Source organism: Gorilla gorilla, chromosome 3 (assembly GCF_029281585.2).
Source record: "Gorilla gorilla gorilla isolate KB3781 chromosome 3, NHGRI_mGorGor1-v2.1_pri, whole genome shotgun sequence".
Classification (NCBI taxonomy): Eukaryota; Metazoa; Chordata; class Mammalia; order Primates; family Hominidae; genus Gorilla; species Gorilla gorilla.
Genome location: NC_073227.2, coordinates 47325128 through 47349379, shown reverse-complemented (window position 1 = coordinate 47349379; position 24252 = coordinate 47325128). Strand labels below are relative to the sequence as shown.

Genomic DNA, 24252 nt, shown 5'->3' with positions numbered 1-24252 from the left:
CTTGGAAATTTTGTGGATGAATGGATGACAGTTTATTGTAGTGTCCTGCTAGTTGAAAGGTGACCCTTAAAATTTTAATGGATTTTAACAACAGATTTTATGGTAATAGTTTTTCTATTATTTGTCACATCTGACACTTTTAAAATTTGTTTAGGCTCGAAAGGACACAGAAGCGGGAGAAACGTTTTCATCTGTCCAAGCCAATTTAAGTAAAGCAGAAAAACATAAATATCCTCATAAAGGTAATACTAGCAGAAAAAAGTAAGATGGAGCACTTGTCTTCATGGAAGTAAATTCATGATAAGTTTAAGTATCCTATTCAGTAAATATGTATTGTTAGGTAGACATTATTTCATAGGACTATTAGAGCATATTGAACTTAGAAACTTTGAAAGCTGTTTGGATGCTAGCTGGTACAGAATGCCCATCTGCTCTATGATTACTGTGAGAATTGTGTTAAAACTCCTGGCTTCTTGTTAATTTCCAAGTATAGTGCAATATGTGGATTTCAATATATAAAGATGAAGAACCTAGATGTTTTGAGCTTTTCATGTCAGAGGTAGTCTCAGAGTTGACTCATAGTTGGCCAGGTCATCTTCAGCTCTCTTGCTTATTGCTTGTAGGTTTTATTCTTCAGTGGTTCTGATAGCAAATCATCTGCTAGTCTAGATGATCTTAGTCCTATAAGTAAATGTATTTATAGATTTACTATAAACAGATGGTCTTGACACTTTAGGATTTTGGGCCTTCAGGGTATATTCTGTGCTAAGATTACTCAGTTGAAAAATGAAAGAAAAGTTGATATAGATTATCATTTTCCAAAAACAACAATCATAATCTTTTCTTTCTTCCTAGTAAAAACAGCACAAGTTTCAGATGAAAGAAAGAGCTACAGTCCTAGGAAGCAAAGTAAATATGAAAGTTCAAAAGAATCTCAGCAACATTCCAAGTCATCAGCTGACAAAATAGGAGAAGTCTCTTCTCCCAAGGCCAGTTCTAAGCTGGCAATTATGAAAAGTAAAGAAGAGAGCTCTTATAAAGAAATAGAGCCTGTGGCCTCAAAAAGAAAAGAAAATGCCATTAAATTGAAAGGAGAGACAAAAACTCCTAAGAAAACCAAAAGTTCTCCAGCTAAAAAAGAGGTAAGAACTTTGTTTTTTTTTTTTTTGAGATGGAGTTTTGCTCTTGTTGCTGAGATTGGAGTGCAGTGGCACAATCTCGGCTCACTGCAACCTCTGCCTCCCAGGTTCAAGCAACTCACCTGCCTCAGCCTCCCAAGTAGCTGGGATTACAGGCATGTGCCACCATGCCCGGCTAATTTTGTATTTTTAGTAGAGACGGGGTTTCTCCATGTTGGTCAGGCTGGTCTTGAACTCCCAACCTCAGGTGATCTGCCCACCTTGGCCTCCCACAGTGCTGGGATTACAGGCGTGAGCCACCGCGCCCGGCCTTGGTGGGAACTTTCTAGGGAGTACAGTATTCCCCCTTATCCATGGTTTTGCCTTCTGAAGTTTCAGTTACTTGTGGTTAATCATGTTCTGAAAGTATTAAATGGAAAATTCCAGGAATGAACAATTAATAAGGTTTAAATTGGGTACTCTTCTGAGTAACATGATGAAATCTCTCTGGCCAACCTGCTTTATCTCACCCAGGATGTGAATCATCTCTTTGTCCAGCATATCCATGCTGGATACACTACCCACCCGTTAGTCACTTGGTAGCCGGCTTGGTTATTAGATAGGAAAAACAGTACATGTAAGTATATATAGAGTTTGGTACTGTCTGTGGTTTCAGGCACCTACTGGGGTGGTCTTGGAACATACCTTCCTCGGATAAAGGGGGACTGCTGTATATATTTTGGTGCTATGTGTTAGTCTGGGTTTGTTTTCAAGTTTTATTTCTAACGATCATAAGTCATTATAATATTTTTAAGATATCTTATTTAGAAGCTGTTGTAGGATATGGAGTATTAATATAGCTAAGTAAGCCCATATTTATTGTTATTGTGTGTCAGATACTGTGCGAATACTTTACATGTGGTAGCTCATATAATTTTCACAACAACCCTGTGAGATATTTATTTTTATTATTCAACTTTTAAAGACGAGGAAACAGGCTGAAAGAGTTTAACTATGCTAAGATCATCCACCTGGTAAGTGGCAGGGCCAGCCTTGAACTCAGGTCCTCTGAAGCAGTATAACATAGTGGCTCCACACACAGGCTCTGGAGCCAGTTTCAGGCTCTGGGCCTCTTAGCAGGTTTGGTCACTTCCCCTGTCTGTGCTTTGGTGCTGTTTGTAAAATAGGAATAATAATAATAGTACCTAATGACTTCATATGTAAAAGCACTTAGAGCAGTGCCTGGGACCTAATAAGTGCCATCTTAGCTATTATTATTAAAATGATTGTTATTTGGCTTAGTCCTAAATTTACTCTTTTTTATTCTTGTACAACAGTGTTGCAATACTGAAATTATTTTTAAAGGAAAAAATGATGAGATAATGAATATCTTTGAAAAATTTTGCTAGGAAATATATTTGAGAAGCGAACGGTCTCTGAATCTCCAATTTGGAACTACTTTAGATTCATAATGAGAAACCACTATTCATTCATGCCTCTTAGGCACTTAGGATTAAAAGTAGAATATCACCTATTTTAACTGGTCATCACCATTATATTTTAGCACAGAACAGTGAAATGGTGATGATTTCAGAATGCTTTTGTTTGTGGACAATGCTTATAAATATGCTTAAAGGAGCAATTAACTTTTTGGTCTCAGATTTTTTCTGCACTAAATGCTTATCTGGTAAATGAATGATTTTCTTCAGGCACACTAAAACATGTTCCATTTACAGAGGCGGTCTGTTTTTATGAAGAAAGAGGAAATCTTTAAATGATACTCTTCACTGTACTTTTTAAAGTTAGAATAGAAATAACTCAAAACTTTTACTTAAGCAGTTTTGGTTGGAAACGTCAAGTAAAGTCTATTTAATACATTTAGTTGGTCTTGGTCAAATAATTCTGACTTCATAAAGTGGGTGTCCTTCAAAGTTATTGTATACGCTGTTTACCATTCAGAATTCTTTTCATAGAATGAGTGTCGTAAATTAATCGTTTTTCCATGTTGGTATGCACTGGACTCTCTTGTGAAACTTGTTAAAAATATGGAGTTTCCCAGGGAATGTGGTGTGGGCAGCTGTATTTTAATAAGCTCCTCATATGATATGAACACACACCAACATTTGAGAACCATTGTTAGAAAGTAGGGTTAGATTCTAGGACCAGCCTGTTAATGGCTTATCGACCTCTTAGCCAAACCAGCTGAACTATTTTATTGGTTAAGCCATTCCTTTTTTTTTTTTTTTTTTTTTGAGACGGAGTCTTGCTCTGTCACCCAGGCTGGAGTGCAGTGGCGCGATCTCAGCTCACTGCAAGCTCCGCCTCCCAGATTCACGCCATTCTCCTGCCTCAGCCTCCCGAGCAGCTGGGACTACAGGCACCCGCCACCAAGCCCGGCTAGTTTTTTGTATTTTTTTAGTAGAGACGGGGTTTCACTGTGTTAGCCAGGATGGTCTCGATCTCCTGACCTCGTGATCCACCCACCTCGGCCTCCCAAAGTGCTGGGACCACAAGCGTGAGCCACTGCGGCCGGCCGCCATTTCTTTGTATAGAAGTTACTATTTTGTCTATTCTCAAAAGGATTTGGGATTGCTTACAAGTTAAAAATAATGTAAAATAGGAAGTGGAAAAATAACAAACACCTGATAGTGGTTCTTAAATGAGAACTATCTAAGATATTTTTCCCCCACATAAACACATTCTGGCCATACTCCATATCTCCGAAAGAGAAACTTGGAGGTGGATCTAGGGATGCATAGTTTGAAAAGTTTCCCCAGGATTTTCTGAGATATTCCTACGGTAAATTCCTCGAGAGAAGTAGAATGGGAGGAGATGAAATAGCATAGAGAACGTGTCTTCTCTTTGGAGTAAAGCTTGTACCTTCTTTGAGCTGACTGTTTAGATTCTCCTACTGGAATGCTTATGTCCTTAGGGATGCAGGCTGGTGCTTTAGGGACATGGAAGGTCATAGGATTAACACAGAATATCTTCTTGGGTGATCAGGTTTACTTGGGGAAAAAATGTATTTTCCTGTTAAACATGGATATATGGATATATCACGAAATATAATTTAAAATTCAGGTGAATTTCTAAAGTAAAACACTTTTTGCATTTCTTTGCTTGGAGCTGGCAACTTGGCTTATTCCCATAATTTGCCGTGAGGTGTGTGGCTTTAGAGAGTTGAAAGTTTTGAGAAGCGCTGATGCAGGGATGTTCGTAAGTCAGTTGTCTGTAAGTTAGGAAGTACTTGTGTAGCTAAAACTGTTAATTTCACAGCCAGACACAGAAGTGACACAATAAAAATAATGTTTCTTTCTAGATATGTATTTTAAATTTTGCATGAATTTTGTATGACTTTGTTCATTTTCCTTTCCCTGTTCCCAAAGTCTGTAAGTCCTGAAGATTCTGAAAAGAAACGCACTAATTATCAAGCTTATCGAAGCTACTTAAATCGAGAAGGTCCCAAGGCTCTGGGCTCCAAAGAAATACCAAAGGTAAGAGTACTGAGAGGGCATGCCATTCTGCGAGGGCCTCTGCCGTATGGGTCCCTGTATGTATTCACTATGATTATAGCAGCAGAGGATTAATAATTAAAAATGAGCAACAGAAAAGCTTCAGTTAGTATCTTCAAGAATTAGGGATGTTTTTTCATGTTATGAATCACTGCTTGATACTTAGAAAAATTTCCCTTTAAATAACAAGTAGCCCTAGAAAGGCTGAGCTTTGAGACTATACCAGTGACAAAACTAATGTTTTTGCTTGCATGGCACTTACAGCCTAAAGAAAGAGACATTAAATAAATAATTTAATTATAATTGGGATATGTGCTATGAGGGAAAAATCTAAGATGCCCTTAGGTAGTATAACAGAGGAACCTGGTCCTTGGTGGGGCATGTAGAATGTGACATTTAAATGGAGACTTGAAGAATGAAAGGCATTCAACAGGTGTGAAGGGGTTGTGATGGCGTGGTGGTCTGGGCAGAGGGGCCAGAATGTATGATGTTCCTGCAGGGGGAAGGTTCTTGCATGGTATGTTTGAGGAACTGAAAGAAAAATTGTGGTTGGAGCATAGTGACCAAGGGATGAGAATGGCCAAAGAGGTTAATAGGATCACATCTTGCAGGGCCTAATGTTAAGACTTTTGTCTAAGAGAAGGAATTTTTATTTTGTGTTTTTGAAACGGAGTTTTCGCTCCTGTTGCCCAGGCTGGAGTGCAGTGGCGCAATCTCAGCTCACGGCAACCTCCACCTCTTGGGTTCAAGCGATTCTCCTGCCTCAGCCTCTGGAGTTGCTGGGATTACAGGCGTGCGCCACCATGCCTGGCTAATTTTGTATTTTTAGTAGAGATGGGGTTTCTCCATGTTGGTCAGGCTGGCCTCGAACTCTCGACCTCAGGTGATCTGCCCGCCTTGGCCTTCCAAAGTGCTGGGATTACAGGCATGAGCCACTGGGCCCGGCCGAGAAGGAATTTTAAAGTGGAGGGATAACATGACCAGATTTGAATTTCTGAAAGATCGCTCTGGCTGCTGATGTACCAAGTGCTGTGGATGGGGCAGAAATAGCTACACAGAGATCATCAGGAGAGATGGTGAGAAGTGATAGGGACTGGTCTGGGGGAGCAGTGAAAATGTCGAAAAGTGGAGAGGTTTCACTGGAAGAGGCAAAATCTATGGGACTTGGTGATAATTGAAGTGGAAAGTGAGAAGAAAGAGTATTGGGGATGATCTTGTTATTGGCATGAGCAGCTTGGTGGATCATGCGATTGGTGGCAGGGCTGGTTTGGGGAGATGATAATGAGTTCGTTGTTGGCCACACTGTGCTTTAGGGTTATGTGAGATGTCCACATGGAGATGCTGAGTAGACAAGCAGATATGTGGGACTGGAGCTTAGAACAGAAGTCAGAACTAGATGGACAAACTTGGGCATTCTTGGCATGAAGGGATTAATAGCATCTGTCTGGTAAACTAGTACAGAACAAGAAGAGAAGAGGGCCTTGGCCCCTGCTTCTTTGTGAAGTAGAAGAGGGTGGAAACCAAAAGGAAACTGAGAAGTAGCAGCTACAAATATGGGAGAGAAGTTTGATAAGCGTGGGATCACAGAAGCAAAGGGAAGAGAGAGTATTTCAAAAATGATTGAGTAGTTAAGTCTGTCATGCTGTTAAGATTCCAGGTAAGGGAAGACCGGAAATTGTTCCATTTAGTAACATGAATTAATGATCCTTAGTGGCCTTAGCAAGAGCTAAGGACAGTGGAGGCAGAGCCTGATGGAAGTGGGTGGAAGAGTGAGTGTGAGGAGACAAAATGGAGACAGCAAAAGTAGATATTTTTGATAAGTTTGGCTGTGAAGGAGAAAGAAGTGGGAGGACTTCTAGCTAGAAGGACTAGAAGGGGAAGTGACTTCTAGCTAGAATGGAAAGTGGAATTTAGGGGGAGATTTACATATTTTTATGGTAGGAGATATTTAAAGCATGCGTTTTGCTAATGGGATAGGTCCTACCAGAAAGGGAGAGATGGAAGTTATACCAGCAGGAGAAGGAGAATCAATTGTAGCATGAGATTTCTGAGAAGGCAGGAGGGAAGGGGATAAGTATACAATATATGTATTAATTTAATTTTCAGTTTGCTTGGTATATATAAGTACATATAGAGATTAATAGCTCCCCTAATAAAGAGAGGGAGAGATGGTGTAGCTGGGACCGGGGTGGGGAGCGAGAAGGTCGGCCTTAAGGGGCTTATGGGTTTTATGGGAGCCTGCAGGAAGATGCCAGTCTTGCCTCCTGTACATGGGTATGAGAGACCAAACAAGTTCTGCTTGAGAGGACTTCAGTCAAAGTGGTGCCCTGAGGGGACAGACAGGTTTCAGTAAAGGCAAGGCTATGGAGGGAATGTTGGAGAAGAGGTTGAGGATACTAGGGGTGGCTGGCTGCTCCTGGAGTAAGAGCTTAGCCAAATTCTAGAATAGAAGAGTTTGATAGGGAGGCTAGAAGTGCTAAGATTGGATAAGTAAAAAGATAATCAGAGCCATAATGGGTGATAATTTGGGAGATAATAGATATTTGGGATATGGGATATAGGGGCTTGCATGTGCAATTTTTCCAGGGTTGTTTTGAGTTTGTTCAGAAGTAGTTAAGTTCTTGTAGTGTTACAGTAGATCATTTCAATCCAAGAACCCATAAAGGCTTCAAGGGACCCTGAGATGTTGTTAGTCAAATCTTTTCTTTCCAAGCACCTTCATAGCTGTTTCTTTTTGTCTTCTGAGAAAGATTCTTCATCTGAATGGTGAAGGATTGAACTTACATGGAGGCAGTCTTTGAATTTTGGTTGGCTGCTGCTTTTCAAGCCCATTTTAAGTTTGTTAATCTCAATTCTCTATTAAAAGAGTAATAAGTAACTTGGAATGTCATGTATAATTTTCATTTTGTTTGGTTGTATAATTTTATTGAACCATTGCAAAAATATATAACTCAACATAGTTCCAATTAAGATTTAATGTCTTTTCCATCCAGCTGTCTTTGGCAAGTATCTCTTATATTATACATTATGAGAGTTATCTTTCCAATCCAGAGATAATACAATCTTGCCTTTAAGTTACTAGAAGATTGCTAGATTTACTATCCTAGAGTAATGAGCAGAGAGGAAGGCACGAGCTCACACTTGCTTAGCTTTTTAGAATCAAAACTTTCCCTTTTTAACAATAGCAAGAGTTGCCTTTTTTTCCCTTTTTTCCCATAAAACAGTAAAGATTTTTTATTAAGCATTATAAGTTGCATTCAGTAGCCTTCAGATATGCCACACCACAATCCATTGGCAGACCATCCAACGCAGCAGCAGTTTGTTCTTGTACAATCCATGAGTTCGGGCAAAACTCCCTTCAACTTACAGTTAAGATCCTACTTAGCTCTTGCGGGCAGGGATTGGGGAATTAGACCTCATTTCTGATCACTAATGTGATGAAAAGCATCAGAAGTATTTGAAAATGATAAGAAGTGATTCTGATTTTAAGGTACATTGTTTCGAAACATTAACAGAAACATCAAAATGATAGGAGTATACCTGCTTCTATTAAATTCTTGCTGGGAAAGTTCTTAAGAACAAGCAGTTTCCTGAATAGCAAGAGTTTCTACAGATGGATTGCATTTGGTTGTTTATTTACAGTTATGCAAGTTAACTAGTAGTTTAGATATGAAGAGGGCGTAATGGAAAATAGTATGAATGGGTAATTTTAATAGCTTTGCTAACAGTGTTGGATGTATGTTTTTCACTGCTTGTTTTGTAAGTTTATTAAATGTTAGCCATATCAAAATTTCTTAGGATCTAATTTCAGGTGGTGCTTATTTGCTGTAAATTTCCAGCAAACTTTCCATGCCAAGGTTATTTATGATGTGAAATGAGAAAAATCAACTTCCTGCAGTTTTGATGCCAAATGTTTCTTTGGAAAGCTACCATGTAATTTCCTCTCTGCTTGAACATTTTGGTTTTTAGGGAGCTGAAAATTGCTTGGAAGGCCTTATATTTGTAATCACAGGCGTGCTGGAGTCTATTGAACGAGATGAGGCCAAGTCTCTAATTGAACGTTATGGGGGAAAAGTAACAGGAAATGTCAGCAAGAAAACAAATTATCTTGTGATGGGTCGTGATAGTGGACAGTCCAAGAGTGATAAGGTGGGTACTGCTTTGTTCTCAACACCATGACACCTCCTGCCTGCCTTGGCACACTCTTGATGTGATTTGCCCTTTACTCAGAGTTAAATGAAGGAAAGAAATAGAAAAGTAATTTCTTGCCTACATTATTTGTTCTCCACAGAAGTGTTATTGGCTCTGACACCAGGATTTTGGTTTTCCAATGGAAGGCATGGTTCCTGTTTACTTGACTTTTTTTTAGTGTATTTAAGTTTAAGTCTTTTTTTATTTTTGAAAATAGAAACAAATGCAGTTTTCTTTTTCTTCCAGTCCAAAGTATTCCTATATATGCCACTGTATACACCATCTTAGGTTTTTTTAAATTGGTGTTTTTAGAAAAAGAATCAGCAGCCTGTTGGGTAGGATTGTGTTTAGCTCCAAACAGCAGAATATCTGATTAACCGTGGATTAAACAGCTGCTAATTTTTATCACAAGAATTCTGGAGGTATTGCTGGGATAGTTCGGCATCTCAACGATGTGGTTCCTCCATCTGTCCTTATTGTGTTAACTTTTGTCCTCATGCATGTTGCCTTGTGGTTGCAAGGTAGCTGCAGCTCTAGGCATTTAAATTCTTATTCAAGGCAGGAAAAGGGAACAGTGGCAAGTATGTCATAAGAGCTGTGACTGGCCTGACGAGAGTTTTCCCAGAAACATGTCTTATAGAATTTCACATAAGGCTCATTGGCCAGAGCTGTCACCTGGCCACTCCGAGCTGTATGGGAGGTTGGGAAGAACCAAGACGTTTCTGGTTGCCTTGGACCAGTCATCATTCATCACTTGAAGAAGGACACATTGGAGTTCCATCAGCAGGGAAGAAGGTGGGGGAAATGTCTGCCATATGCATTAAATATGGGAGAAGGTATGAAGAGCTGGTCTTAGGCCCTAGTGGCCATTGCCCCTTTCTAGGGGAGGAAAGGTAAAGCAGTCCACAAAAGTAGAAATGGACCACTTCCCATGCCAACCTGCTGCTCTTAGGGAATGTATCTGTTATTTTCTTTCTTTTCAATGTTACTTTTTCAATGGATGTGCTATTTTTTGTTTTTCTTTTTTAATTCCAGTGTTATCTTAATTTACGAATGTGGTTTTTCACCTACTAATAGGCCCTAGAATTTTTTTTTTTTTTTAACAGAAGGGAATGGTAGGATGCAGGATGCAGTTTTGATGGTTTGCATTTTTAATCAACAGGCCGCAGCCTTGGGGACAAAAATTATTGATGAAGATGGCCTGTTGAATCTGATTCGGACTATGCCAGGCAAGAAATCCAAGTACGAAATAGCAGTTGAAACTGAGGTTCGTATAAAATGAATGTGATTTATTTAAGTTGGTGTATATTAACTTTTTAATTTCATAGACATATGTCTTGGGTGGATACAGGCTTGTTGGCTGAAAGATTAACATCCCTGTCTACCACAAACGAACCACCTTAGTTCCTTTTGAGCTGGAAGACTCAGCTTCAAGATGTCTACTTTGTTGTTTTTCCTTATCTTTGTCAGGGAATATGAGTAGAGAAAGGACAGTATATTGCATATAACATATCTACTTATCAAACTTTCCTTATTTTGCATATTACTATTATTATTACTGTTTTTTAATTTTTTGAGACAGAGTCTAGCTCTGTCCCTCAGGTCGGAGTGCAGTGGTGTGATCTTGGGTCACTGCAACTTCTGCCTCCTGGGTTCAAGCGATTCTCCTGCCTCAGCCTCCTTAGTAGCTGGGACTACAGATACCTGACACTATGCCTGCTAATTTTTATATTTTTAATAGAGACGGAGTTTCACCATTTTGGCCAGGCTGGCCTTGAACTTCTGACCTCAAGTGATTCACCCACCTCAGCGTCCCAAAGTGCTGGGATTATAGGTGTGAGCCACTGTTCCTGGCCATATTCTCATGTTGACTTTATGCAAAGGTTATTGTTTAAGAGTTCCTTAAAGGATATTTTAATAGGTATTAGCATGATAAATTTGTTTTCAATTAGAACTGTATTAGGACTTTTTAAATTGTGCAGACACCTAGCCTGTATTAGCTTTTGCAAAAGGAAAAATGTTGGCTCACATAACTAAACTATGGGCAGGGAGGGTCTGGTCTAGGAACTACTGGATCCACAGACTACAAAGCTGTGAGGACCCCTTCAGTTTCTGTCTCTCTGTTTCTACTAGTTAGCCTCATTCATTCCCACTGTAGACCATCTTTTTTTACACACAGGACACAGGATTGCCAGCATTCCAAGATTTTAATGTCCCCAGCTCTGTCACCCAAATGGCAAGATGGTCCATCCAGGTTATTCCGGTTAGAGAAATCTAGGGAATGATTTCGATTACATAACCATAGCATAGTTATAAAAACCAGGAAATTAACATTGATGCCATATTGTTAACTAACCTGTACATATTTTTCGAACCTTACATTTTCCCCTGTAGTTCTTCTTCTGTTCCAGGGTCCCACACTGCATTTAGTTGTGTCTTCTTAGTCTTCTCCCGTCGATGACATTTCTTCAGTCTTTCCTTGTCTTCTTACAACCTTGACACTTTTAATGAGTACTGGTCAGTTTTGTGGAATGTCTCTCAGTTTGGATCTGTGATGTTTTCTCATGATTAGGTTGAGGTTATGCCTTTTTTCTAAGAACACCATGGATGTGATCTTGTGTCCTCAGTGCATCCTGTCATAGATACAGGATGTCAATAACGTCTTATTATTAGTGAGGATAACCTTGATTATTTGGTTAAGATGATTCAGCATCCCACTGAAACTAGTGCTGGGTTTCTTCACTAGTAAAGTGACTATTTTTTCCTTTGTAATCGATAACTATCTTGGCAGGAGAAAGAGGTACTTATGCTTATATCCTGTTTGTCCTTAAACATTCATCCACTAATTTTAGCATCCACTGCTAAAGAGGCACTAATTTTTTTAAAAACTGAGATATTACATACTATAAAATCCACCCTTATAAAGTATACAAATCAGTGGTTTTTAGTATATTAACAAGAGTATACAACCATTAGCACTGTGTAATTCCAGAACATTTTCATCACCCTGAAAAGAAACCCTGTACCTATCAGCAGCCACTCATTCTATCCACCCCGTGGCACTCACTGCTCTGCTCTGTCTCTATGGATTTTCCTATTCTGGATGTTTCACGTGTGTATGGAGACATTAGAATATATGGCCTTTTGTGTCTGGCTTCTTTCACTTAGCATAGTGGTTTCAAGGTTGACCTGGGTTGTAGCATGTATCAGTGCTTCACTCCTTGTTAGGGGTAAATAATATTTCATTGTGTGGACACATCCTATTTTGTTTCTTTTTCAGTTGATGGACATTTGGATTGTTTCCATCTTTTAGCTATAATGTGGTTATGAACATTTGTGTACAAGTTTTTGTCGAGGCATTAACTTTTAATTAGGAAACTTTGAAACAAAAATCTCAACACTATACCTTGTTTTTTTCAAACTAAAATTGGAGTACTTATTACTTTTAAAAATCAACATGTTCTCACTTTTAGAAATTGCATTTGGTGGTTTCTGGTGTGTTTGTTAATTTTTATAGTTTAGAAGGTGGTGATTTCCACAAACAGGAAAGTCTGTTGTGAAAAGACCAGCCCAGGTTGAGTAGCCCACTTGGATATCTCTGATTGCTCTCTGTAGTACGTTTAGCAGGATAGAAATTCTGTATGTTTCATCAGGTTTCTTTTTTCCTCATTTTTCCGCTTCTTAAGATGAAGAAAGAGTCCAAACTGGAGAGAACACCCCAAAAAAATGTCCAAGGAAAAAGAAAAATTAGTCCATCTAAAAAGGAATCAGAATCTAAAAAGAGCAGGCCGACTTCCAAAAGGGACAGTTTGGCAAAGACAATAAAAAAGGAAACAGATGTGTTTTGGAAAAGCCTGGATTTCAAGGAGCAGGTGGCCGAGGAGACAAGTGGTGACAGCAAGGCTAGGAATTTGGCTGATGACAGCAGTGAAAACAAAGTGGAAAATTTGCTCTGGGTGGATAAATATAAGCCAACCTCGCTCAAGACCATAATTGGACAGCAAGGTGACCAGAGCTGTGCCAACAAACTCCTACGCTGGCTCCGAAACTGGCAAAAGAGTTCTTCCGAAGATAAAAAACACGGTGATTTTACAACCTCACTCATTTTTGTGTGTGTGTATATCAACATGTGATTGCTCAGTGGCACATATATGAGAAAATCTAACGATTCATTCTTCTGTCAGCAAGCATTTATTAAGAGCTTGATCTGAACCCAGGTGCAGTACTAGACCCTGCTGGTGGTGTTGTGAACAAAACAGTCCCTCTCAGGAGCTCACAGGCAGTGGGGGAGGCATACCTGAACCAGCCATTAAAATATATTTGCCAAGTACTGCTAGAGGGGTAAGTCCAGGGTGCTGTGAGGATGAAGATGTGTGGTCAGGGCCAGGGTGTGTGTGCTCCCATCCCGGAGGAAGGGATGGCTAAGCTAAGACTTGGAAACAAAGTAGGAGCTAGCTAGGCGAAGGGAGGGAGAGATGAGTGTTGGGTAGGAAAGAGTATGTGTCCCAAGGTCTGAAGCCATGTGACAGCAAGACCCCTGAGTGGCAAGGGCACTAGGAGGAAAGCTGTGAATAAATAACAGAGGCATGCGTGCAGGGCAGTCAGCCTAAACTCCCAGTAGCAAGCACGATTTGCTGTGGCAGGCCCGATAGGCCTGTGCTTCTGTAGTTTCTGTCCTTGTTTATGATGTATTATTTGTTGTGGAGAGTGAAAAGCTCCAATATGTATTTAATGTCCAAAGTATTTTCTTAACTGAGCTTTGAGATCACAAATGTTTTAGTAGTGTTTTCAACATAGACCAGTGATGACTAGATTGCCGATCATCATTGCCAATGATGCCTGTTTATTTATAAAAATAATATATTGTAATGATACAGGACTAAATTTAAGTTAAATCACTTTTTTCATTCTGAAACTTCATAACATCTCCCTTAAAAGAGGAGACAGGCATTTCATGTGCCTGGAGAAGACTGTTTTTTTTTTTTTTTTGAGACAGAGTCTCGCTCTGTTGCCCAGGCTGGAGTGCAGTGGTGCGATCTCGGCTCACTGCAGCCTCTGCTTCCTGAGTTCAGGTGATTCTTCTGCCTCAGCCTCCTGAGCAGCTGAGACTACAGGTGCACACCACCATGCCCGGCTAGTTTTTTGTATTTTTAGTAGAGATGGGGTTTCACCATGCTGGCCAGGCTGGTCTTGAACTCCTGACCTTTTGCTCCACCCGCCTTGGCCTCCCCCGGTGCTGAGATTACAGGCGTGAGCCACCGCACCCGGCCGAGAAGACTGTTTTAAAGCTTCGGGTGAACTCTAGTCCCTGTCTTCATGCCCGCTGGCAGTAGGTTGAAAACCATTGTCTCTGTCAGTTATAGAGTATGAGTTGAGCATGATGTATGTGCCAGGTGCTCACGTGGTGAGGGGAGGAAGAGTGCTGTAGTGTTGAGGGGCACAAGATAGTTGCAGACGCAGCATCTTCAAGTCATTTTTTCTGCTTGTGACCATGTAGCTACTATGCTTGTTAACATTTAGTGAAGCTTGCATGGCTCTGTGCTCAGCCATTCCGTCCTCACAACATCCTTAGCAGCAACTTTACTGTTGTTCTCCTCATCTAACAAAGGAGGAGGCAGGCACAGAGGGGCTAAGTCACTTCTAAAGTACCCACGGCTGGTGAGAGGTGGCATGAGGATGGATGGAGTTGGGATCGAGCCCCGGCAGCGTGCTCCATGGCCTGTGCGTTCACAGGAAAGGAAACTCATACAATTATTATTTCAAATCAAGAGTTTTAAAGTGAGTTGGTTTTAGTTTTTTATTTTGGGTGGGGGTGAGGTAGGAAGTAGAATTTCACTGAATGCTCTGGAAACTTGTTTATGCTTTGTAGAAAATAGTCTGCAAATTTAGAACTAAACTGGAGGACAGCTGTCTATGCAAAGTTTAGGCATAACTATTTCTGCCGTGCCTGAATTTCTGTTAGGTGATATAGGTTAACACTCTGGATCTTCTTTTTTCCTAGCAGCAAAGTTTGGTAAATTTTCCGGCAAAGATGATGGCTCTAGTTTTAAAGCAGCGTTGCTGTCAGGCCCTCCTGGTGTTGGCAAAACCACCACAGCTTCCCTGGTGTGTCAGGTGGGTGCGTTGTCGCAGCGTGGTTGGACAGATAACCTCGAGTGGTCATGGCTAGGAGATAAAAGTGTGTACCCACATCTGTGCGTGTGCATGTGTGTGTGGTGTCTATATATAAACTGTGTTTATTTTTCTAAAATAAAACCTTTAGAACCTGTTTTGGTTCTGGCGATGTTTGTAATTTTAATCCTTTTAAAATATTGGTAATTAAAGTAATAAGCAATACTTACCAACGAGCGAGGCAGTGTACTAAGCACGTGGGTGTATTATAGATAACAAAAACATGTATTCTAGACTCTGAAAGATGCAAATATCTTAATGCCTTTGAATAATTCTGTGTACTGAATAATTATCTGTACTGTCATCATCCACATGTGTCAAATGAAATAGGCTTAGGGAGGAGGGTGGAGGCCCAGTTTTCACCCCGTAGCGCGACTCAGGGTTCTGCTCTTCAGCACTGTGTGATCCTGCCTTCGTTCCTGTTGTCTCTATTGCTACTGAATCCCTGTAGACAATGGGAGAACTTGACTTGCTTAGGCACTAGAGCAGATCAGAGTTCACGTGTTAGTATCAGAGTGATGAAATAAGAGATTAGAAATTTATTGCTGGATTTCTCAGTCCTCTGCTGCATAAGCTTGTGGTTTCTTTTGTTTCTTTGTTGTATGCATCTGCATAAAATTTAAATAAAATTTTATCTGTTTCCACTGTGTTTATAAACATTAATGAAAAAGTGAAACAACATTTTTTTCCTAGTCCCTACAGTTGTGAACACAACTCTTTTTCTCTCTTTATCATTATATTTTTTACGAATTAAGGCATAAGGTAATCAGTTTTGGGAAATGAATCAGAATACTTTGAATTTTCCTGATTTCAGAGGAAAATTGTTTATTGGGATAGTATCGTGACAAAGAATGATTTAACTTTATAAATTATCTTAGAGAGGATTACTTTTTGATATCTTATCTTGTTTTTTTGTTTTGAGACACAGTTTTACTCTGCCGCCCAGGCTGGAGTGTAATGGCCCGGTCTCGGTTCACTGCAACTTCTGCCTCCCAGGTTCAAGTGATTCTCATGCCTCACCCTCCAGAGTAGCTGAGACTACAGGAACACGCCACCACGCCCAGCTAATTTTTTGTATTTTTAGTCGAGATGGGGTTTCACCATGTTGGCCAGGCTGGTTTCAAACTCCTGACCTCAATTAATCCATCCGCTTTGGCCTCCCGAAAGCGCTGGGATTACAGGTGTGAGTCAACGCACCTGGCTGGTATCTTATAATAGATTAATTCTGTGTCTGATAGTGAATTGTTGGGATGATTATGTTTAATCCTTTTTTTAGGACTTTAAGAAGTAAATTTAGTAAAATTGCTTGTTTGAATATACTCTTCCAGTTTAGTGATTTGTCAGCTGAAGTTTTAAGACCAAACTTATTTGTGTTTATATGTGTATGTTATATGTATGTATATGATATTCTAAAAATTTCTAATATTGTAAGGCATACTATAGTTAATCTCATTGTCTGTTAGTATCGTACTTTATACTTTTACCTATGGGTTTTTATATTAATTTTGTACCTTCTTTCTTTCTTAACTGGCCTTTCTTGGCGGGGGTGGTGGAGTTAATTTGTATTGTGCCTTCAGTGGTTTCCAATATTTTGATTAGGAGTTGGGATACAGCTATGTGGAACTGAATGCAAGTGACACCCGGAGTAAGAGCAGTTTGAAGGCGATTGTTGCTGAGTCACTGAACAATACCAGCATCAAAGGCTTTTATTCAAGTATGTGGCTTTTTGACCTCCTGTTGTTGTTATATAAGAAAAATATGTTCATTTCAACGTTCAGTAACCAGTATTGAACACAGGTTGTGTGCCAAGCACCCTACTAAATTCTGGGGCTAACAAGAGAATAAAGCCGTCTGACATCACTCTTATGGGGCAGTACTTACCCTTTCATAGGTCTTAGAGGTTTCTAAGAATGTGATAAAAATGTGTACATGCACATATTTATGCGTTTTTCATATGATTTTAGAGGATTCACAGGTGAATCCTGTAAAGAGAGAAAGAAAATAAAAAACCATGTGTAATGCAGTGTGACTTATTACCTCATTACCTTATTAACCTCACTCTGCATGTATGTAATAAGGTATGTAATACAGAGTGAGGTAATAAGGCCAGCAGATGAAGAAGTAATTATGCTTGGGGCATTGAGTTAAAGGGGTGATAATTGTTTTGAAAGACCTCAAAGAATGAGAAAGAAAACCATTTGGAGGTGGAAGAGGTCATTTCAGGCAAAGGTAGTAAAAGAGAAGACAGTGTGCAAATGCCCACTGTGTTTCAGGTTGTAGCTAGTGGTCCTCTATGGCCAGAGTTCATGGAAAATAAGATGCTCAAGTTAAGGACCGCACAGTGCCTATTTAGAGTCTATGGTGTGTTGTTTTGTCATCTGAATTCTTGGTGCCTTCACATTGTTCAAAATAATTTGCTCAGGAAGTGTCACTCTTAGACATGGCTGGTGGGAGGGTAGATTGGTACAACTCTGGAGAGAGTCCAGCAGTATTTCTCAAATTACACATACCGTCTAGCCCAGAAATTCCAATTGCTGGAATTTAGCTATTATTTTACTTTTATATGTGCAAAGTGGCATATATATGCCATATAGATAAGGATAGTCATTTAGTATGACAATAGAAAAAAGCTTGGAAGCATCCTGTATATTTCATTAATGGTGATTAAGTAAAGTGATACAAGTGTAGAATGGAGTATTAAATTTCCTTAAAAAATGAAGTGTTCTGTATCTGTAAGATAAAGAATGAATCACCAAAATACATAAAATGACAAAACTGGCTGGGCATGTTGGCTCACGCCTGTAATCCCAGCACTTTGGGAGGCCGAGGCGGACGGATCACCTGAGGTCAGGAGTTTGAGACCAGCCTGGTCAACATGGTGAAACACCGTCTCTACTAAAAATACAAAAATTAGCCGGGTGTGGTGGCGTGCGCCTGTGATCTCAGCTACTCGGGAGGCTGAGGCAAAAGAATCGCTTGAACCCGGGAGGCAGAGGTTGCAGTGAGCCAATATCGTGCCATTGCACTCCAGCTTGGGCAACGAGTGAAACTCTGTCTCAAAAAAAAAAAAAAATTCAAAACTCAGTTGTATATTTTTATGCACATATGTGTAGAATATCTCTTAAAGGACATATAAGAGACTGTTGTTTGCCTCTGGGAAGGGAATTGGGGTCTGCAGGGGAATGGGTGGCAGGGAGAGTTTCTCTTCTCTGCATATTCTTTTTTTTTTTTTCTTTAACAACACTCTGTAGTCCAGTGCTGCATATTCTTGTAGCTTTTGAAGTTTAATATCTGTTACATAATTTTCTACAGAGCAGCAGTTTTTGAGCAATTGTTATTTTGTTTTTGTCTCATCCCATTGCTCCTCAACCTGGGTCAGATGGAGCAGCCTCTTCAGTAAGCACGAAACATGCTCTCATCATGGATGAAGTAGATGGCATGGCAGGCAATGAGGATAGGGGAGGAATTCAGGTAATTCAAGTGCTGTATTTTTGCAGTTTCACTGTTGATAATTTAGATTGTTAAAACATTGTCATTCTCTCATACTTAGGGCAGTTAAGGCATGTTGCTGAGGAGATTTTTAGAACCTAAAATACCTTGTGTGGTATTTGTCATTTTTAAAATAATTATTTTTGTGTTGCAAACTTGCCTTTCAGGAATTAATTGGCCTGATAAAACATACTAAAATTCCCATTATTTGTATGTGCAATGATAGAAATCATCCCAAGATTCGCTCTCTGGTTCATTATTGTTTTGATCTTCGTTTTCAAAGACCTCGGGTTGAACAGATTAAGGTATGATGATTGAAATTTTTTTTCCATCACACTAGCCTATTTATTTAAGGGTCAATTTTTTAAAGTACCTGATAAATATTTTTAAAATACCTGATTATATGAGTTAAAAATCATTGAGGACTCCTGCCTTGTCAATTTCAGGGTGCTATGATGTCTATTGCATTTAAAGAAGGTTTAAAGATTCCCCCTCCAGCTATGAATGAAATAATTTTGGGAGCCAATCAAGATATCAGACAGGTAAATTAAATATATATCATGTAACAGTTGTTGATTATTTTTAACTAATGCTTTCCACCTTGTAGGGATGGGGAGCAACAGGATTTTCCTATCTTGACGTTGTCTTATTTGTGATTCTTTTAGGTTTTACATAATCTGAGTATGTGGTGTGCACGAAGTAAAGCATTAACCTATGACCAGGCCAAAGCTGATTCTCACAGAGCCAAAAAGGATATCAAAATGGTAAAATAAATGTCCATGTCTTAGTTACTTTCCTAAGCCAAAACACTTCTTGTTCTGTAGGTAGCTTGATAGAAGTAGTTATTATAGTTCCTTGGTATGCCTGTGGAATCCAGGGATATATAGTAGGAAGTATAGACAGCTGCTGAAAGTGTTTCTAATTCAAATGAATTTTTTCTCAAAGATTGTCAATGTCAATTATAAATTTTGAGAAAGGGATAAATTTTAAATTATACTTATGCTTCAACAATTATAAAATGGCTTTTCCAGAGTTCCTTATGTTTGGCTTTCGTGTTTGGAATGGTTTTGCACTGTTCAGAATAATCCATGTCAAATGGTTTAGTTTAATGACCTGTCTGAAACTAGAGGTATGTATCAGTTTCCTCTGTGTTGTATTTTACCTAGTTGCTAATCAGAATTTATAGTTAGAGCAATGATTAAGCAGGTTCTAAAAAAGTTAATACACTTTCTTATTTATTTAAATTTTCAAAATTTTTGGTAGAGACAGGGTCTCGCTATGTTTCCCCGACTGGTCTTGAATTCCTGGCCTCAAGTGATCCTCCTGCTGTGGCCCCCAAGGTGCTGGGATTACAGGTGTGAGCCACCACGTCTGGCCTATACGCTTTATTTTTTAGAGCAGTTTAGGCTCAGGAGTTTGAGACCAGCCTGGCCAACATGGTGATCCATGCCTGGCCTATGGATTAAAAATTGAGTGGAAGGTACAGAGAGTTCTCACATACTTCATGTCCCCCTCACACGCACAGCCTCTCCCACTGCCAGCATCCCCCACCACAGTGGTATATCTGTTACAATCGATGAACCTACAGTGATACCTCATTATCACCCAGAGTCCGTAGTTTACATTAGCATTCCCTCTTGGTGTTGTACGTTGTATGGTTTTGACAAATGACATGTATTCACCATTGTAGTATCATACAGAATAGTTTCACTGTCCTGAAAATCCTCTGTGCTCTACCGGTTCATTCTTCCTTTCCTCTTTTCTCCCTACAACCCCTGGCAGCCACTGATCCTTTTACTGTGTCCATAGTTTTGCCTTTACTAGAATGTGGTATAGTTGGAATCATGTAGTATGTGGACTTTTCCAATTGGCTTCTTTCACGTAGTAATGGCATATAAGGTTCTTCCATAACTTTTTTGTTTTTTTTTTTTTTTTTTTTTTGGTTTTTTTTTCTTCGGAGTCTTGCTTTGTCACCCAGGCTGGAGTACAGTGGCATGATCTTGGCTCACTGTAGCCTCTGCCTCCCGGGTTCATGTGATTCTCTTGCCTCAGGCTTCTGAGTAGCTCGGGTTACAGGCACCTGCCACCACACCTGGCCAATTTTTTATTTTTATTAGAGATGAGGTTTTACTATGTTGGCCAGGCTGGTCTCGAACTCCTGACCTCAAGTGATCCGCCCACCTCAGCCTCCCAAAGTGCTCGGATTACAGGGGTGAGCCACCATGCCCTGCCCCCCCCATGTCTTTTCATGGCTTGATAGCTCACTTCTTTTTGTTGTTGAATAATATTACATTGTGTGAATGTACCACAGTTAAATTATTTACCTACTAAAAGGACATCTTGGTTGCTTACAACTTTTGGTAATTATAAATAAAACTGCTTATAAACATCCTGTGCAGATTTTTGTGTGAACATAGTTTCATTTGGGTGAATACCAAGAAGCGTGGTTGCTGGATCGTGTGGTAAGAGTATGTTTAATTTTGTAAGAAACTACCAAACGGTACAGTTTTGCATTCCCACCAGCAATGAATGGAATTCCTCTTGTTCCATATCCTCGTTAGCATTTGGTGATGTTACTGTTTTGAATTTTGGCAATTCTAATAGGTGTGTCCCTCTCTTTTTTCAGGGCCCATTTGATGTTGCCCGGAAAGTGTTTGCAGCTGGAGAGGAGACTGCTCACATGTCACTTGTAGACAAGTCAGATCTCTTTTTTCATGATTATTCAATAGCACCCCTCTTCGTCCAGGAAAATTACATACACGTGAAGCCTGTAGCAGCAGGGTGAGTGTCCAGAGCTGGTGAGAGGTGTGCTTAGTATCCAGCACTGCAAAGGCTAAATACCCATGAAGAAGGGACCTGGGGTGTGGAGAGTGGGATAATCCAGACTGGTTCTTTCCTGCAGGGGTGACATGAAAAAGCACCTGATGCTTTTAAGCAGAGCAGCAGACAGCATATGCGATGGTGACTTAGTGGACAGCCAGATCCGGAGTAAGCAAAACTGGAGTCTTCTGCCTGCGCAGGTGAGCAGAGGGCTCTCCTTAACATGCAGGCCCTGCTTTTACTAAGAGAACTAAATAGCTTTTAGCTGCTGTACTTATTTTATTTTATTTTGTTTACTTTATTTTTGAGATCAAGTCTCGCTCTGTTGCCCGGGCTGGAGTGCAGTGGTATGATCTCGGCTCACTGGAGCCTCTGCCTCCCGGGTTCAAGAGATTCTCCTGCCTCAGCCTCCTGGGCAGCTGGGACTACAGGTGCCTGCCACCATACCCAGCTAATCCTGTAGTTATTTTAAATACCAGATAAATGTTATGGCTCTTGTGGCAAAAATATAGTCTGTTACAGATTATAATACTCTGTGGTAACTATTGTCTGTTTCCTAATCTGGCCTTATTTTTCTTTTTTCTTTCTTTCTTTTTTTTTTTTTTTGAGACAGTATTGCTGTGTTGCCCAGGCTGGAGTGCAGTGGCGTGATCTTGGCTCACTGCAAGCTCCGCCTCCTGGCTTCATGCCATTCTCCTGCCTCAGATTCCTGGGTAGCTGGGACTACAGGCGCCCGTCACCACGCCCAGCTAATTTTTTGTATTTTTAGTAGCGACAGGGTTTCACTGTGTTTGCCGAGACCAGCTCAGTCGGGGAGACCCTAACCCAGCGGCACTAGAGGAATTAAAGACACACACACGGAAATACAGAGGTGTGAAGTGGGAAATCAGGGGTCTCACAGCCTTCAGAGCTGAGAGCCTCGAACAGAGATTTACCCGTGTATTTCTTAACAGCAAGCCAGTCATTAGCATTGTTTCTATAGATACTAAATTAACTGAAAGTATCCCTTATGGGAAATGAAGGGATGGGCCGAATTAAAGGAATAGGTTGGGCTAGTTAACTGCAGCAGGAGCATGTTCTTAAGGCACAGATCACTCATGCTATTGTTTGTGGCTTAAGAATGCCTTTAATCGGTTTTCTGCCCTGAGCGGGCCAGGTGTTCCTTGCCCTCATTCCCGTAAACCCACAACCTTCCAGTGTGGGCGTTATGGCCATCATGAACATGTCACAGTGCTGCAGATATTTTGTTTATGGCCAGTTTTGGGGCCAGTTTATGGCCAGATTTTGGGGGGCCTGTTCCCAACAGTGTTGGCCAGGATGGTCTCAATCTCCTGACCTCGTGATCCGCCCGCCTTGGCCTTCCAAAGTGCTGGGATTACAGGCATGAGCCACTGCGCCTGGCCCAATCTGGCCTTATTTTTCTATATTTCAAAAATTTTTTAATGTAAATGGACACATAGAAATAGGAATGTTAGATTTTGGTTGTAAGATGTGAATCAAAAGTTTCATTTGCTGTGTTTTACCTTAAGAATCCTTGTTTTTTTATTTTTGGTCATTCTTGGCTCTCCCAGGTGGTCACTGAGTAGCGGCTTCTAGAAGCAGTGCAGCTAGGGCAGGCCAGCAGCCATGTCTCTGATGCATTCATTCGGATTTTCTTCCTTGCTAAAAAGGCAGTTTTATATTGGGTACTGTATTTAGGTTGAGATCTTTAACTCGAAACAGAATTTGATAGACATTTGTAATTAAGAGAGTTATTCGTTCTTTTTGACTTTTGTATAGTTATACAGGATTATTGGCCTGAGTAATAAAATAAGTAAGACGCTTCCAGAAGGCCTAATGCTTCTCTTGATTCTACTCACACATTGCTTGAAAACAAGAAACAAAATTTCATTCTGGAGATACAGAATTTTTTTTTTTTTTTTTTTTTGAGACAAGGTCTCACTCTGTCAGGCAGGCTGGAATGCAATGGTGTGATAATGGCTCACTGCAGCCTTGCCCTCCTGGGCTCAAGTGATCCTCCCGCCTCAGCCCTGCAAGTAGCTGGGACCATAGGTGTGCGCCATCATGCTAGCTAATTTTTGTATTCTTTGTAGAGACGGGGTTTCGCCATGTTGGCCAGGCTGGTCTTGAACTCCTGGGTGCAAGCTGTCTGCCCATCTCCCAAAGTGCTGGGGTTACTGGCATGAGCCACTGCACCTGGCCCAGAATCTTTTCTTTTACATTTTATGTGTTTTGTTTTGTTTACTTAATAATTGTAGCTTAAAGGCATAATGTTTTAACACAGGAAAAGCTTAATGTACAAAAATACTTCCTAAAGTGTTCTGATAACAAAAAGTTGGAGAAAATCTCCATGTCTAGCAGTAGGAGAATAATTATGATGAATCCTCTTGAAGAAGTATTTATAGCCTTTAAAACTATTTGCAAAGATTATCTAATATGAAAAAGTGCTTGTGAGGGAATTACTAGAGTAAAGCAGTATACAAAATTTATGTAGACTATAATTCCAGCCTTTAAGAAAGTGAAAACCCTGGACATAGAAGACATCTAAGGTTACATTTTTAAAAAACTTTTCTCAAGTGCCAGTTTAATTGACTGTAATCATTAGTCTTTCTATGCTTTAATCTACCTATGTTGTCAGTCATTTATGTTAAAGACCATCATATCCCTCTTAAGTAATTATTTGCTGTGACGTTGGCATCGGTGAGGTAACCGGTATGTTGAGATTAGTTGCTTGAGGAGGCTGAGTTGGCGACATGATCTCCCTGAGGGCCATAACATGTTGGATCAAGGTGTGTACCGCAATCTGTTGTTTTCTCTGGGAGAAGTTTCCTGTACCAACAGATCAGAGTTAGAGAAAGGGTCTGACTGCCCTGTAGGTAGGTATTTGGTACAGTGTTGCTTTATCTTCTGTAGACTGTTTGGAAGCCAATGACTAATAAGGAAGTAACTTT

The 24252-nt window shown here is 40.1% G+C and overlaps 1 protein-coding gene across 4 annotated transcripts in view; it reads left to right on the top strand.

Moving 5' to 3' along the window:
• RFC1 (replication factor C subunit 1) overlaps window positions 1–24252 on the top strand; it is a 77501-nt gene that overhangs the window by 44895 nt on the left and 8354 nt on the right. For 2 of the 4 annotated variants that reach the window (XM_004038561.4, XM_019025466.4), the window contains 14 exons: window positions 155–242; window positions 856–1142; window positions 4505–4612; window positions 8600–8779; window positions 9984–10088; window positions 12508–12904; window positions 14823–14935; window positions 16592–16706; window positions 18372–18463; window positions 18649–18786; window positions 18928–19023; window positions 19147–19245; window positions 21108–21262; window positions 21384–21501. In XM_004038561.4, coding sequence (XP_004038609.1) covers window positions 155–242; window positions 856–1142; window positions 4505–4612; window positions 8600–8779; window positions 9984–10088; window positions 12508–12904; window positions 14823–14935; window positions 16592–16706; window positions 18372–18463; window positions 18649–18786; window positions 18928–19023; window positions 19147–19245; window positions 21108–21262; window positions 21384–21501 — 2091 coding nt within the window. The remainder of the gene's footprint in view (window positions 1–154; window positions 243–855; window positions 1143–4504; window positions 4613–8599; window positions 8780–9983; window positions 10089–12507; window positions 12905–14822; window positions 14936–16591; window positions 16707–18371; window positions 18464–18648; window positions 18787–18927; window positions 19024–19146; window positions 19246–21107; window positions 21263–21383; window positions 21502–24252) is intronic. The other 2 variants (XM_019025465.4, XM_031010231.3) reach the window with 1 other exon arrangement.